Raw genomic sequence first — 17,558 nt, 5'->3', positions numbered from 1 at the left:
AGCGGTTCCAGTTTACTGTATGGTATTCACTTATTTTTACAATCTCCTGACAAATGATCGGGGTAGTAAGTATTATATTCAACACGAGAATCATCTCATGCTCAGGTCTTTGGAATGAAAACTGAATCTAATGTAGTCTAATCTCTTCAAATCCTCACCGAACCCCCACCATGTTTCACTATCGGAATGTGAACTCGGCCAGAAATTGGAAACACCGTGAAACAAGATTCATCTGACCAAATGACTTTCTTCCAGTGGTCCACTGTCCATGTTTTATGGCTTTGACACCCTGTTTACCTGTTACAAGTATTTGCATCACTGATGTGTGGTTCTGGAATTCCAGGTCGCCCTGCTTTTCGCTGCTTCTAGCGCCCCCTTCGTGTTGTTTTGTTGCTGACAAGGTTCAGGAGTGCGACAGTCATTTCTGCGGTGACTTTTCTGTTTGTCGTCCCCATATTTTTCGTCACATTCTTCTTCAGTGATCGCCCGTCACGATCACTCAACACACGCTTTCGTCCGCATTATAACACAGCTGGTAATGTTTTCCTCGTATCGGTATAAATATTCGATACGGTGCCTCTCGAAACATCAAAACGTCGGCTGTCTTGGTTACGAAAGCACCCACCATACGAGCACAAACAATTTACCCACGTTCGACTTCGTTTAGCGTCGACATAATGCACTCGCTACTACACAGAACACTTTTCTGACCACTGCTGACACACATGGAGCGTACTAAGGGCACTGCACAGGTGCCGTTAGTGGGCAAATACGACAGGGAAACCTGCAGGCTTGACTATCATCAGCATTTATATTCAGGGATGTGTTTCTCGGGCGTTTCCATATTTTTGTCCAACCCCCGTAAATGTCGACAGCAGGTAAGAAATGTAAGTATAATAAAACGAAGAATACAGGGCGTCCCAAAAAGAATGACCCGATTTTAAATAGAATTACTTATTAGGAAGAAGGGCTTAACACCATCAAATTGCATATTAAATTACTCAGAAAAGACAGAAGTTTATAAAAAGCCATCACAAATGTTAAGTATGTCCTCCATTGGGTGCATGGACGACATATAGCCAATAGCCGAATTCATCCCAGACTGAGCATAAGGTGTCTTCTGTCACTGAAGCTACAGCACCTGATATTCCGGTTTTTAGTTCATAAGTGTCACGAGGTAAGGGAGGAACGCAAACACATTGTTTAACATATCCCCACAGGAAGAAATCACATGGTGTTAAGTCAGGGGACCTAGGAGGCCAAGAATGTAACGCCTGGTCTCGCAGTCGTGTATGCACTATCCAATGTTGAGGCACGTTGGCATTGAGGAAACTGTGCATGTTGTTGTGCCAGTGTGGTGGAGCCCCATCTTGCTGACAGATGAAATTGTCAGAGTCAAATTGTGGGAATAACCAGATCTGTAGCATTGCAAGATATGATTGTCCTGTTATGGTTTATCCTCAAAAAAGTGGGGTCCATAAACCCTGCTTTGCGAAACAGCACAAAAACATTCACTTTTGGTGAATCACGTTCATGTTTAATTGTTTCATGAGGATTTTCGAGCCCCCCCATATACACACATTATGACGATGAACCTTACCGCTAATATGGAAAGTTTCCTCATTGTTCCATGTCCGCTAGAATAGCACTGCGAAAGTCCACTCGCTTCACTTTGTCAGTATCTTGAAGAGCTTGTACCAGTTTTAATTGGTATGGTTTGAGGGCGAAACGACACCGTAACACACGCCACACTGCCATGCGCGGTAGCGCAAGTTCTCGGCTAGCACAACACGTAGACTTGTGGTGGCTCCGCTGAAATGCTCGTCGGATTTGTTCCACTGTTTGTTTAGGGACCTGTGGCCGACCAGGACTTTAGCCTTTACAGAGACACCTTGTGTTTTCAAATTGTTTATACCACTGTCGAATGTTCTTTTGTGATGGTGGTTTAGCATGAAATCGAATATGAAACGCCCGCGGAACTGCGATCGCTGATTGAGTACGACTAAATTCAATAACACAATACGCCTTTGTTGTACGGACGCCATATTGTGCGAGATTGGCTGCACGCTCCAGGTCAGCGCTCGTAGCGACATCTAGCAGATTTTTTCTGAACCTCTAGGCCATGCCGTTTACATCTAGCGCTGTTTCAGTTACCTAGTGACACTGTCTCAATATTATTACAAGTTAAAATCAGGTCATTCTTTTTGGGATACCCTGTATTAATAAAAGTATATAGTGGAAAATACAGCATCGGCAGTAAAAAGTCGTTAAGGGAAACGTGTTCGGAATTCATTGTCTCAAGTGTTTAAGGTTTACAGCCACGTATGCTTGATACGAAACTGTAATCGGTCTTTACGAGGTTTCGTCTAAACTTACTCTTTTTGCCCTAACCTATGCTCCCGTAGGGACTGTGAAGACAAAATTGGATGGATAGGAGCAGACACAGAGGTATTTAAACAGGAATTCTTCCTGTACTCCACATTTGAAAATTTGAAAGTGATCCGACCTTCAAACTTATTTTATATCCAAATGGTTCGTCCCTGGACATGGATCCCTTATGAAAACTTTATCTACCGAGTCCCCTCTACAACGCCTAGAAGCCTGGAATGTGAATTGGGAGACACCCTTTGTTGTTATAACTATATACAGAACAATGAATAAAAAGAAGGGGAAAAGAAACCTTAATAAAGCTCTACAAATCATTGGCAATACCGCCTGTACTACATTCCAATGCGACATACACAGTAACAGCTATAAATGAACGAAGAATGCAAGATGTGGGAATGAGGTCTTTGAGAAGAGCTCCCGGCCAGGGTGGCCGAACGGTTCTAGGCGTTACAGTCTGGAACCGCGAGCCGCTACGGTCGCAGGTTCGAATCATGCCTCGGGCATGGATGTGTGTGATGTCATTAGATTAGTTAGGTTTAAGTAGTTCTAAGTTCTAGGGGACTGATGACCTCAGAAGTTAAGTCCCATAGTGTACAGAGCCATTTGAACCATCTGAGAAGAGCTGCTGGCTATAAGGTGTCTGGTATCACAACAGATACACTCTAAGATTAAAAAAACGAAGCACTAAGAACGAGTTATCCGAATGGGATGGAAGTTAGTAGATATGATGTACATATACAAACAAATAATTAAAATTTCAGAAAAACTGGATGATTTATAGAGTTATTGGATGCCCTCCTGAGGACTATCGTGCTCAATTTTTTTCCAATTTGTGTGTTAGATCGTCAAAATCTCGAGCTGGTCGGAGAGTCCTGTCCATAATGCTCCAAACATTCTCAGGTGGGGAGAGATCCGGCGACTTTGCTGGCCAAGGTAGGGTTTGAAAAACATGAAAACAGGGAGTAGAAACTCTCGCCGTGTGCCAATGGGCGTTATCTTGCTGAAATGTCAGGATGGCTTACTACGAAGGGCAACAAAACTGAGCGTAGAATTTCGCCGACGTACAGCTGTGCTGTAAGGGTGCCGCGAATGACAAAGGTGTCCCGCTGTGAAATGAAATCGCACCTCAAACCATCGCTCATGGTTGTCGGGCCATAGAGTGGGCGACAGCCTGGTTGGTATCCCACCGCTGTCCAGGGCGTCTCTTCGCTGGTCATCGGAGGTCAGTTGGAAGCGGGACTCATCACTGAAGACAATTCCACTTCATTCAATGAGATTCCAGCCAGAAGACGCGTCTGGAGACGCCCTGGACAGTCGTTCGATATCAACTTGACTGATCTGAGGAGTTATTTCTTTTCATAGCAGGCCACCTTTGGTTGTCATCAACGGCACACTTACAGCACAGCGGTACGTCGATGATGTTCCACGCCCCATCTTATTGCCCTTCATGGCAAGCCATCCTGGGCTTACATTGCAGCAAGATAATGCTCACCTGCACACGTCGAGAGCTTCTAATGCTTGTTTTCATAGTTGCCAAATCCTACTGTGACCAGCACTGTGTGATATTCTGAAGGTTAGTTAGGTTTAAGTAGTTCTATATGATGACCTCAGATGTTAAGTCCCAGAGTGCTTAGAGCCATTTGAAACATTTAGTAGACCCTCAGCTGCATAATCAACAATTCGAGCTGTTGTCAACAGGAATGATGATAAGCATCATTTACGCAATATATATTTAAGCTATTATTCAGTGGCCTCGTGCTGTCGATGAAAACTTCTGGGGTTATTATCCGAATTGTGGTGTCATGTTGTTGCAACGTTTCGACAAATTTCCTTATCATCCTATGGCGAATAGTCGGATTAGGTACATGTCCAGTTTGTTCCTTTACAGCAACTGGACCTTCTGCTGAAGACCCAAAACGGGTGGAGCGGCGCCTGGGCGCGGAGTCCCGGAGCTGTCTTGTCTTTTCCCTCCGCCGCTTTCACATCAGAATGTCCTTGACATATACTTGCTAAGGACACATGCCATGTGAAATTCGGATCGAGACTGCTGTCCTGGTTGACAAGATTTCCAAAACAAACATGTGGCATTCGATGAACCTCTGTTCTGTCACTGCAGACTTGTTGGTTTAGCCCACGTGAACGCTCCTCACATGTTCTGAACAGTGCTTCGTGACGTATTGCTATGTCTGATCGATGTAATGGACGCCACACTCGCAACTGATGCTGTAGACACCAGGTGCCCCTAGCCCTAGATGGTCTTTGACTAACTTGGAACATAGTCTTGATTTTGATTGTTGACGAGAATTTGACTTTTATGTTCTCCAGTATCCTGGCAATCTTGGTTGTGGCCGATCCTGTGTACGGAAGGAGCGACAGGCGCTTGGTTTCTCCTTTTGGGTTCTTTTGTTTCTTCTTCTTGGTAGGCTGGAGAGTCCATATTATTTGCATCTTCGACCAGCAGAAGCTGTAACTCGTCGTATACGGCTCACGCTCTTTGTACCAGGATTATTAGCACAGATTTGCATTACATTGGATGGTGGCAGCTATTTGCATTTATGTACACATGCATGTGTGTCCTCTTCCTACAGACAGAATGTCCCAGCTTGAAATCGGGGATCTCTATCACTATGTTTAGGATGACTAGGCGTCCGTTTTTTCTATTTCATGATGAACCTGATGTTTTTGTGTATGCTGTTAGGGAGGCACAGGAATTCTTATTGGTTTCCTTCTTCATGCAGCCAAACCAAGAATGTGACGTCCATATAACTGTAAATCCCTTTGGTGTCAGGTGTGTGATTCTGAAAGCTGTTTCCTCAAGTTGTTCCTTATGTAGGTTATCGATGTCTGGTGCTAGAGGAGATCCCATGGTGACAGCGTCTACCTGTTCATAGAACTTTGTCAAACCGGAAGTAGCTGGTGGTGAATGCATGTTGAAACAGTTTCACCATGTCGCTCTCAAAGTGATTCTAGTAATACAGTAGAATCTTCTAGATGTACCCACGTGAAGAGAAGTGACGTAGGAGTTGACTAATAGATCATTCACTTTCACTGACGTTTTTTTCGACGTAGAGTGGAAAGTTGTGCATGAGAAGTTTTGGTAGCTGTGCTAGGTGTATGTTTATGCCTTACGTTGGCGAATTTTTAATGTTCAGTATCTGACATAGTGGAATTCCCTCTCTGTGTATTTACGGGAAGCCATAAGGCCATGGTGTTACTGGTGGTCTGGGGTAAACCAGTTGGCCATATCTCCGTGTGGCATCATAGCTAGTTGATACTGTCCAGGGGGCAATCATTTAGGTTCAGAGGTTGGTAATGGGAGATCCACAGTCATCCGACAGGGACAGCGACCAGCGCCAGCCAACCAATAGCCACACTAGTGCCATGTCCCTTGAGCTGAGGCACCTCCGGTGCTAAGGATCATGAGGACAAAGCGATCGCCCAACCGCAGTTGTGTCCAGTTCCTACAGAGTGGAAGACGGTTTCTTGGTGAACTGTTGTGTAGCTGTAGTCTAGATCATTCTAGTATCGACACAGTGTAGTCGCAGCATTCTTTACGAAAGACTTGTATCTGGAAATCATCAAGGAGTCATTTTATTGAAGTTAAGTATAACATAATAATTTCCGAGAGCTTGTATTCTCTCATTCCTTTTATTCTGCATCAGTACCATGCACTGTCCCGACAGGTCATGAGTACTTTTGGCAACGAGATCACATGGTCACTTCACCTTGTCTGGACCTGAGTTGTTGAGGAGTGAGATGGTATTCCTTGTCACATTTGGTGCAGAATACTTCTTCACTTGGTTCTATTCTGGATGCTGTAATAGCATCTCAAACGTTTGCCAACATTCCCTGACTGTAACAGCATTGTTGCATTGCCTTTGTCAGCTGCTAGGACGACTGTGTCATTATCCTCAAAAAGGGAATGTATAGCTTGCATTCTGCCACTGAGACAGCATGCTTTGGCGTTTTGGCTTTCTCAAGGGCCCTGCTGGTCTCCCTTCTGAACTGTTCAGTGGTATCAGAGGGGAGACCGCACATGGCTTGCTAGAAGCTGCTGCTAATCTCTCACTTAGGTGATATGATCTTGGACCTGGTGGAAAAATCAGACGTTTTTTCCAGCACGGATGTTGTCGCCTTATCCAGTTCTTTTCCCGTCAAACTGATGGTAATCCTCGACTCACTTGTGTCGACATTCTGCAGGCAAGCACCTGGAAGTCGGCGGAACTTGTATTATTTCAGGGTAGCTTTCTGCTTGCAGATTTCCCTCTGTGTGCAGGCCCACTAACAGCCAGGACTGCTAGGATAATGGAGACACACAACATAAATACCATTTTCCACTCAACAGTTAAAACCGAGATTATGCTCGTGTCAGTCGAAGATCAACTAGAGCTATGGGCACTTGGCGTCTGCATCATGAGTTGCAAGTGTGGCATGCGGTACATTGGCAGATGCAGCGACATAACTCACAGCACAGCTCAGAACATGTGGGGGGCGTTCACCTCAGCTGAACCGACAAGTATGCAGTGCACAGCACACCATCAATGAAGGCCACATGTTTGTTTTTGAACAAACAAAGGTGCAGTGCCACACCAACTGGTTCTGGGGTACGTTCATCAAAGAGGCAATCGAAATAAGAGTACACAACGATCTTGTCAACTGGGATAGTAGTTTCCAATTGAGTTCCACATGGATGTGGTGTTTGTAAAAATACATCAGCAACAGAATGAGATTTTCACTCTGCAGCGGAGTGTGCGCTGATATGAAACTTCCTGGCAGATTAAAACTGTGTACCGGACCGAGACTCGAACTCGGGACCTTTGCCTTTCGCGGGCAAGTGCTCTACCAACTGAGCTACCCAAGCACGACTCACGCCCCGCCCTCACAAAGGTCCCCAGTTCGAGTCTCGGTCCGGCACACAGTTTTAATCTGCCAGGAAGTTTCACATCAGCAACACTGTGACGTGAAAGCAGCAGAGGCAGTGGCTGGAATATCATCTATCCTGGAGGCATGCGACTGGCCGATCCACTGATCCCTCAACAGAGGGCCTGTGGACGTACATTGCTATCAATAAACGAACTGGACGTGAACTCAACAGTTATCCTGAAGATGACGAGTAAAATTTCGTTTAAAAAGTTGTAACAAGACGACTATGCTGATAGTCTGAGAAGATTTCATCACTGAAATTCGGTGAGAAAGCCTGCATTCCCATAAAGTTGTGTCTTTAATCCAAGGTGTAATTCTGGCTTCTTCTCTTTCTTGTACCTTTGTGTCACATCGATGCAGGGTCGGCATGGCTAGTAAGTGATTTGGGATAGTTAATTTAAGTGGTGGCCAGATGCTCTTCCTATTGACACTTCTCCCATCCCAGGACGGACTTGTGTACCTCAGTTGTGTGCATTTAGTGTTATTCCTGTGGAAGTGTGAGAGAGTTTTCTAAACATTTGTGAACTGTGTAACTGAAGTGGTACTGGGGTATCAGCCCAGTATTCACCTAGTGAGGCGTGGGAGACCGCCCAAACAGCACATCCAGGCTGGCCTGCACACAGACCCTCGTCGTTTATCCGCTGGGTGGATTCAATCTGGGCCCGCACACCTCCCCGTTCCGGAAGCGGCGCTTTAATGCGCGTGGCTATCTGGGTATGTTGTGTGATTATTGTGGCTGTTTGGAGATAATTTATACCTAATTTCCAGATTTCATTAACCATGACAGCAACTACCATATTTGCATTTATTTCACCTGGCAAGATTAGAGGCAACAGAGCCTGGCTTATTTTGGAGCAGGTATCTTTAGAGACACTATAGTGTGTACGGTACATGAGGTGTGCACCACAACGTTGTTCTTGATGTAGTCACCGGTTCAAAAACCCGTTTGATGCAGGTCTCTACGCTAGTCTGTCCAGGGCAATCCCTTTCATTTATGCATAATTTCTGTTTTGCATATTTAATGTATCGTTGACAGTTGAAAAGGTTATACGTGTTTTAGAGAGCTCGGTAAATTTTTGCTTTCGAAAAAGATACATCAAAGAATTTGCATTAAATTTTGCTTGAAAAATGGAATAAAGTGCAGTATCGCGTTCGAAACATTGACTGTGGCTTTTAGCGAATTTCCTACGACTAAGACAAGAGTTTACGAGTAGGATAAACGTTTCAACGAGGGTCGAGAAGACGAAAACGACGACCGCCCTGGACGCCCGAACACATCAGTTACTGACCAAAATGTGGAAGAAGTAAAGAAAATGCTTCGGGAAAATCGCCAAATCACCATCAGAGAGGTTGCTGGCGACGTCGGCACTTTCTTTGGCTCGTGCCAAGCAATTTTTTCGGATGTTTTGGGCATGAAACGTGAAGCAGCAAAATTACCAAATATAACGTTGCGTAGACCTCTCTCAGGAACTGCTGAATCAAGTCGACAGCAATCCAGAACTTCTAAAGAAGGTTACAAGAGGTGACGAAACATGGGTATATGGGTGCGATGCCGAAACCAAGGCCCAATTGCCCCAATGAAAAATACCTGAAGAGCCAAGACCGAAACAAATTCGACGAATTCGATCATGTGTGAAGGTTCTTCTCATTCTTCCGTCCGATTACAACGGGAAAGTGCATCATGAGTTCCTGCCTTTTGGTCGTACGGTCAATAAGGAATTCTACCTGGAAGTTATGCGCCATCTGCCTGAAGCCGTCTGACGAAAACGACCATAATTGTGGCGAAACCACTCATGGAAACTGAGTCTCGTTAATTAATGCTTCTGCTCACACCTCATTGCTTATCTGTGATTTTCTGACAAACAAAACAGTTATGATGCCTCAGCGACCATATTTACTGGGCATGGCCCCTTCTGACTTCTATTCATTCCCAAGACTTAAGAGAACCATGAAAGGACATAGTTTTGCCATCATTGATGAAATGATAACAGAATTGCTGAAAGAGATGAACATCGTGATGAAAAGTGAGTTCCAGATGTGCTTCCAAGATTGGAAAAAGCACTGACACTAGTATATTATATCTGAGGGGCATTGCTGTGAAGGAGACAAAGTTGATGTTGAATAAATAAAGATTCTTTAAGAAAAACAAAATTTGCTGTTACTTTCTGATTACACCTCATACATACTTAAGACACAATACACACATTCGTGAAGAAAATGTGCCAGACTATCAGATAAAAGTGAACCTTTCCAACTAGGCAGCTGAACCTGTCCCTCGGATATTCCCCGCCTACCTCAATATATGGCTTTACTTTGATAACTGTTACTTTTATCTTAAAAATACCTAAATTTATCTGTTAGTGGTAAATTAATGCCTTTGTGTATGCTGACAGAATTATCATGAAGGAAGAACAAGAAGAAGAAAATTTCCATTAAAGGTGCATGGTAAAGTGAAACAAGACAATACTGTTTTATGAGTCATTGTGCAGTGTGGTCAGAGAAAACCAGCTTGCATGCCTCCTCAGACTTCTGAAATGCCGGCCGCGGTGGCTGAGCGGTTCTAGGCACTTCAGTCCGGAGCCGTGCGACTGCTGCGGTCGCAGGTTTGAATCCTGCCTCGGGCATGGATGTGTGTGATGTCCTTAGGTTAGTCAGGGTTAAGTTGTTCTAAGTTCAAGGGGACTGATGACCTCAGATGTTAAGTCCAATAGTGCTCAGAGCCATTTGAACCATTTGAACTTCTGAAACACTTTAATTCTGTGCAGGATGGGTACCCGTGTAGCAGCTACTGCTGGGCATTTCCCAGACAAGAGCCTATCAGGAGTGCCACGACTACTGGAAGACCTCGCTCGGCTTGCCGAGGATCACGATTCTGCAGACATCGTCTTTCTTGTGGGGCGAGAGGAGGTCCCTGTTTATGCTCACAGGCTTATACTCATGGTCAGGTACAGTATATGGACTCTTTTTTATTGTTATATATAGTCTCACCAGTTAGTTGGGAGTTACTAAATACATTTCATATGATGGTGCAATGCCAATCTTTTTAAAAATTAATTTTACAAGGAAACAAAATGGCTGACCAGCACTTACATTCAAAAGCAAATAAAAACAGAAAAAAACTATCCTAAGTTTTGGAATTATTAGTCACTTGCTGAGGGAGGAAACAAGGATCGGTTGACAAAGGTTACTCAGACCCCAAGTTGAGAGTGGTTCCATCCATTGTGAGGGCAAGAGGAGACAAAGATGAAGGGAGAGGTGTAAGAAAGAGTTGGTACTCAAAGTTAGTACATTGGTGAGCACTGTGTCAACTTTAGACCACAGACAAAAGAAGTACAGAGAGAGAAGTAAAGATACATTAAGTTCAAGAGAAATGAGAAGTGAAAAGAATAGTGCAACAAAAAACTAGGATAAAAGCAGAATAGGGGGCATTAGAAAACCAAAAGGAGAAAGAGAAAGGGAAACATGAAGATAAAAGAGTAACAGAGTAAATAAATAAATGCTACAAAGCAGCACGTATATTAATAAAAGTTAAGTGAGGAAGGGTGGTGTCACACATGGATATGTTGTTGATGGAGTTCCCAGTAAACTAGTGTTAGGTTGGAGGATCCAAATGGCCCATGTGGTACAGCAGACACGCAGGACCCTTCATTCATCCTGTAGACCATGCTCAGCAACTGGTTACTGTCTGTAAACACAGACAATTCTGTCTCCTTTCATCTGCTCAGCTCAGAATTTCATCTCCTGACGTGGCATTCAGTCAGCACTGAGGGGCCTGCTGGGACCTGAGGGGAGATGCGACTAATGTCTCAATTACTGCTGGAGGGAATTGACTCGATGAATTCTGCAGGCTGTCCATAAATCCGTAAGAGTACGAGGGGGTGAAGATCTATTCTGAACAGCACGTTGCAAGGCATCACAGATGTGCTTAATAATGTTCATGTCTGGGCAGTTTGGTGGCCAGCAGAAGTGTTTAAACTCAGAAAGTGTTCCTCGAGCCACTATGTAGCAATTCTGGAGGTGCGGGGTGTCGCATTGACCTGCTGGAATTGCCCAAGTCTGTCAGAATGCACAATGGGCATCAATGGATGCAGGTGATCAGACAGGATGCTTACATATGTGTCACCCCACAGTTGTATCTACACATATCAGGGGTTCCATATCATTCCAACTGCACATGCCCGGCTCCATTGCAGAGCCTCCGTAAGCTTAAACCGCCCCCAGGTGACATGCAGGATCCATGGATTCTTGAGGTTGTCTCAATACCCATTCATGTCCATCCACTCGATACAATTAGAAACGAGACTCGTCTGACCAGGCAACATGTTTCCAGTCATCAACAGTCCAATGTCAGTGTTGATGGGCTCAGGCGAGGAGTAAAGCTTTATTTCGTGCAGTCATCAGCGATACATGAGTGGGCCTTCAGTTCTGAAAGCCCATACTAATGATGTTTCGTTGAATGGCTCTCACACTGACACTTGTTGATGGCCCAGCATTGAAATCTACAGCAATTTGCGGAAGGGTTGCACTTCTGTCACGTTGAATGATTCTCTTCAGTCGTCTTTCATCCCATTCTTGTATGATCTTTTTTCAGCCATAGTGATGTCGGAGATTTGATATTTTATCGGCTTCCTGAGATTCACAGTACACTCATGAAATTGGTTGTATGGGAAAATCCCCACTTCAACACTACCTCAGTGATGCTGTGTTGCATCGCTCATGTGCCAACTATAACACCACGTTCAAACTCACTCAAATCTTGATAACCTGCCATTGTAGCAGCAGTAACTAATCTAACCACTGCACGAGACACTTGTTGTCTTATATAGGCTTTTCCGACCAAAGTGCTGTATTCTGCCTGTTTACATGTCTCTGCATTTGAATACACATGCCTATACCAGATTCTTTGGTGCTTCAGTTTTCAGGTGACTGAAAAGTACATCGTGGAGAATATGTGTTACCAATATTAGTGACACACAAAGAAGGGATGCGACTCATAGTCAAGCAACATAGGGGCACCGACGTATCTTTTGGTGCAGCACTTGGCGAGCATGCTAAGACCTTATGTGGGGAAATATGTGCACCATATTTGGAACTCGACGGGCTTCATTGGCTGCCTGAAGGAGATGACAGTACAAGAATCCGACATCATGGCCAGCTTCGATGTCGTCTCATTATTCACACATGTCCCGCTGGAAGATTCTCTCCACTTAATCAGTGGGAAATTAGGGCCTGACATGACACAACTATTCAGGCACGTGTCAACATCTACGCACTTTGTCTTCAATGGTCAATATTACGAGCAGACCGACGGAGTAACCATGGGGAGCCCGCTCTCCCCACTGGTGGCCAACCTGTTCGTGGAGAGTTTCGAAGAGGGAGCACTGGAAGCCACCGAACTGAAACCTGTATGAAACTTCCTGGCAGATTAAAACTGTGTGCCCGACCGAGACTCGAAGTCGGGACCTTTGCCTTTCGCGGGCAAGTGCTCTACCATCTGAGCTGCCAAAGCACGACTCACGCCCGGTCTCACAGCTTTACTTCTGCCACTATCTCGTCTCTTACCTTCCAAACTTTACAGAAGCTCTCCTGCAAACCATGCAGAATTAGCACTCCTAAAAAAAAGGATACTGCGGAGACATGGCTTAGCCACAGCCTGGGGGATGCTTCCAGAATGAGATTTTCACTCTGTAGCGGAGTGTGCGCTGATATGAAACTTCCTGGCAGATTAAAACTGTGTGCCCGACCGAGACTCGAACTCGGGACCTTTGCCCGCGAAAGGCAAAGGTCCCGAGTTCGAGTCTCGGTCGGGCACACAGTTTTAATCTGCCAGGAAGTTTCATATCAGCGCACACACCGCTGCAGAGTGAAAATCTCATTCTGAAACCTGTATGCTTCTTTCGCTACGTGGACAACACGTTCGTCATCTGGCCACATGGACAGGAACAGCTACAGATTTTTCTACAACATCTAAATTCGGTCCACAGTAACATTCGGTTCACCATGGAGACTGAGAAAAATGGAAAACTACCCTTTCTTGATGTCCTAGTGGAACGTAGGTCTGATGGCTCACTGGGACACAGTGTGTACAGCAAGCCTACACACACTGATCTGTACCTACATGCCTCCAGCTGCCACATCCGGCGCAGCTCAATGGAATGCTCAACACCTTGGTACATAGAGCACACTCGATCTCTGATGAACAGAACTTGCCAACGGAACTCAAACACCTGGAGACCGTGTTCCGCAAGAAAGGGTATGACAACCACCAAATACAAAGGACCTTCCGACAACAGAAGTGCAGCGAGAACCGAGATGAAGAACAACCCGAAGAAGAGAAGCAAGTTCGGGCCTTTCTGCCGCTTGCTGGCAACGTGTCGTCAAAAATAGGGAGACTGTTAAGGCGACACAAGATTGAAACTGTCTTCTGACCACCAGCAAAGATTCGTGACCTACTAGGAATGGCAAAAGGTGACGTAGGCCTTAAGAAAGCGGACGTATACAAAATCCCGTGTGGCTGTGGCAAATCCTACATCGGCCAAACACTTCGCACATTCGAGGACCGATGCAAGGAACATGAACGTCACACCCGCATACGCCAACCCAGCCATTCCGCCCTAGCAGAACATTGCATTGAAACCGGACACACAGCGAAATTCAAAGAGACAAAATTCTGACGGCCACAAGTGCCTACTGGGACAGTATCTACAAGGAGGCCATAGAAATTCGCGTAACAGATAACCTCATCAACAGGGACACCGGGTTTCAGCTTAGCAAGGCCTGGAAACCATTATTAAACACCATCAAAGAGCAATGGCGCGAATGGACGCGAGATCCTTCTGCGACGGCGGACAGAGATGAACTGCGGCGCCTACCACCGGACGTGGTTGCAGCTAGCCCAACCCCCCCCCCCCCCCCTCCCACCACGCGGCACTCCGCTGGTCGTCCGCGCCGGGGTACGACTTGGGACACCGCGGACATAAATACCACGGACACAGCGCAGAAAGATCATTCCGATGATGGCGGAACGGTTATTCGCCGAAATATCATGGAACTTCGACGATCGGGTCCGGTTGGACACCCTAGAACCTTGGATACAGCACATTCGCCGGGAAAGCCTCAGATCACATAGGTTTGACATTGTCTGCATAGGAAATTGGAAGCAAGAATGATTAGCATTTAACACCCCCTTGATAACTTTTGTAAAAGGTGATCTACATATGCAACCAATCTAGGCACAACCTGTTTTATTCACAACTAGTGATATACATATAGGATGCTCTTCAGAAACAGTGCAATCAAGTCAATACTCCACAGCAAAGTCCATTCCTTGCAGTGTCAATGGCTTGTCTGTTACAAGAGACCACAATATAAACACCAATAGCACCCTCACTGCACACTCCACAGATTGAACCACAACTGACCCAGGCAGCCTCTGGGCTGGCTTAAGTATATGCTGGATTCTGGTGTGGTCTCATTAGAGAGCATCCCTGATGACAAGTGCCCTCTTGAGTAGTGGTGCCACTGCAGTCGACAGTAATGTTATGTCTGCTATTCGGTTTCCATAGCGACATCAGATAATACCAACACTACCCTCCCCAACCCCCTCATCGCCACGCCAAATCCCAAGCAGCGACCAACTGTCAGGGAGAAGATGCAGAGGTGCATGATCCAGAATGGACCAATCCTGGGAAAGGCAGTGGGTCTATGCCCATGTGAATCACTGCAGAAAGCCAGGGCAGGGCGAAGCTCAATGGAAGATTCACGAAAAGACACAGGACTGGAGCATCAGTCTGGGACAGCAAAGCAAGTGGCTGCTGAACAGAATGGTGAAGGCAAAGTTGATTTCAATGGCAACTAGGAAGTCTATAGGTGGAAGGTTCAATAAACATCACAGTGGAGATCACCCATGGATCCAGATGGGTTGGTGTCTGAAATTACTAGCCCACACCATGGTACGTATCTGGAAGGCAGAGAGCTCGGCAATGATGAGTGCTGGCAGTTTGAACTGCACATCCAAGACAGTGCTCTTGGGACAACCCTATGTCAGGTTGTCACCGTTTATTGGGGTGGCCCTGTAAGTTGCTAGAAAATGACAGAGGGAATTAGGTGCAGCATTAGACATCATTTCCTTGTGAAGCTAGGTTTTGAAGCAGCAGATATATGATTCCACATGACTGTTGAAGGCATGGTGAAAACTGTGATGCAAATGTGTTGTATCTCACTATGGGCATAAATCTGTTCGAAGTCATGTAAGATAAACACTGTCTGATTATCAGAAACCAAATGCATGGGGTCCCTTCAGGGGTAAAGATTTTTTTCAAGGGCAACTGGAGACACATGGAACATAAAAAGGAAGTGAAAAATATGGCAGCAAAATAAAGTGGGTATACTCCCACAGCTCCCGAGTGTCAGGCCAGGAAGAGGACTCCTAAGGAGGTGCAGCTTGATAGTCCCAATAGGCAGAACATTGGCAAGCCAGTTCTGTGATGATGAAGTCAATATTTGACCAGAGTACTCTTCATTCAAAACAGGTCCCAATGGGCAGCGTGCATGAGACACAGCACTTTTGGTTGAAAAAAGGGGAGAATCAGAATGTAGCAGTGGTCCTCTTGCAAGACCCCAAAACAGAACCTCTTGGTGTAGGTGTAGTTGATGCCACTGTGGTCCGTAAGGATGCAATTTGGGCTCAGAAAACATGTCCAACCACCTGTGTCATACAAAGTGATTCTTGCAGGCATTAGCCATGACATCACATGATGTTAAGGGAAAAACTGATTGGTCAAATCCAGATCTGAATCAAGCTGGAAACACACCAATTTAATTGGGGGAAGACTGGTATGGGACCAAGGGAAATTAAACTGCACATCGGTGTTTGCATGTACCATCACTGCTTGATAATGGATACAATAATGTAAATTAGAAAAGTACAGAAATGGGTGGTCCAATCTGCTAAGCAACACTGAGGGCCAAGGTTAGTGAGCAACACATGATGCTCCATGGCAAGATGAAATTTCTGTGAAGTGTATAAATGATACCAAGGGCCTCCCACTCTATTTAAAGCCTGAGAAGATTGTTGATAGAAAGTTGGTTCAATGGGTAAGACAGTTCAACTAGGTTTGCAATGAATTTTCCATAATAGCATATGCTTTTAACGCTTTTATATTCATGGGAGGCAGCATTTTATTTATTGCTGCAACATAATTACTTGTTTGTTTCAGTCCGCTTCCAAAGAATTTGAATCATAAATATACCAAGATAGGCTTCATGGAAGAACACTTGTGCAGATTGCATTTCAGCCATATTTCAAAATATTGCAATCTGGGATTGGTTCACTAAAGTTTAACTGTGTGTTTAAACAGTTATTAATCAATGGCCAACTGAATATGTCACATAAATTTAATATTGTTATAGTATAGTATGAAATTTTCATCATTGTGATAATGATAGACCAAATGTTTGTGCACAGGTGTAAAAGCTTCCAGACGGCCAAGCGTGGTGAAGTGTGCCGCATCCCGGGCTGCTCTGTGTCCCCAGCAGCTCCAGGCACGCCCACCCCAGTGCGGCTGCCACACTTCCAGCCGGACACATTCCGCAACTTTATGCTATATGTATACACTGGAAAGGTATGTGACTGTTTTCTTTCTCTTCTTTTTATTTGCCCTCAGCCCAGTAGTATGCCTGTGCCAAATTACATCTATACAACATCACTTCCTTTGCAAAGCTTCACTACTCACAGGCCATTTGCCAGGCATTTTTACCAACTTAATGTTTGTACAAATGCTACTGAAAGAAACAACAAAAAAGCAATAGGAGCAATGTTCTTAATTGAAATGAGTCAAGATATATGTGGGAATGTCAATCCACAGTAAAGCATGAACAATTTTAAAGCCACGCACTTTCTAAAATTGCTAGTCAAATACAAACAACACTACAAAGTAGGTATCCACTACACAGAACATGCAACACATTGGCAGGAGAAACAAAGATGTACAGAAATCAGAAAACAAAGGTACTCAAACTTCATTTTTCAGTGACAGCCTTCGACTAATTGTAATTGTTACATCACACAACCCCTCCCCCCCCCCCCCCCACCCCCACCCCCTACCCCTGTCCTGGTCCCCCAAACCTCGTAGAACAGAGCTCCTGGGATGAAGGGATGTTTGTGACATACAATCTTGCCTGCCCTTGTGCAGAATAGATGTGAAGCAGGCACTGTGTGGCAAGGCGCTGTGGACGGACATAAGTTT

General features: G+C 45.0%; 1 protein-coding gene across 1 annotated transcript in view; it reads left to right on the top strand.

Annotated features, from left to right (window-relative positions):
* The window catches only part of LOC126452257 (uncharacterized), a 111,826-nt gene that overhangs the window by 18,664 nt on the left and 75,604 nt on the right, over positions 1-17,558 (top strand). The window contains exons 2-3 of the mRNA XM_050091049.1: positions 10,077-10,256; positions 16,778-16,934. Coding sequence (XP_049947006.1) covers positions 10,077-10,256; positions 16,778-16,934 — 337 coding nt within the window. The remainder of the gene's footprint in view (positions 1-10,076; positions 10,257-16,777; positions 16,935-17,558) is intronic.

Source organism: Schistocerca serialis, unplaced genomic scaffold, assembly GCF_023864345.2.
Source record: "Schistocerca serialis cubense isolate TAMUIC-IGC-003099 unplaced genomic scaffold, iqSchSeri2.2 HiC_scaffold_843, whole genome shotgun sequence".
Classification (NCBI taxonomy): domain Eukaryota; kingdom Metazoa; phylum Arthropoda; class Insecta; order Orthoptera; family Acrididae; genus Schistocerca; species Schistocerca serialis.
This window is presented reverse-complemented; position numbering and strand designations above follow the sequence as displayed.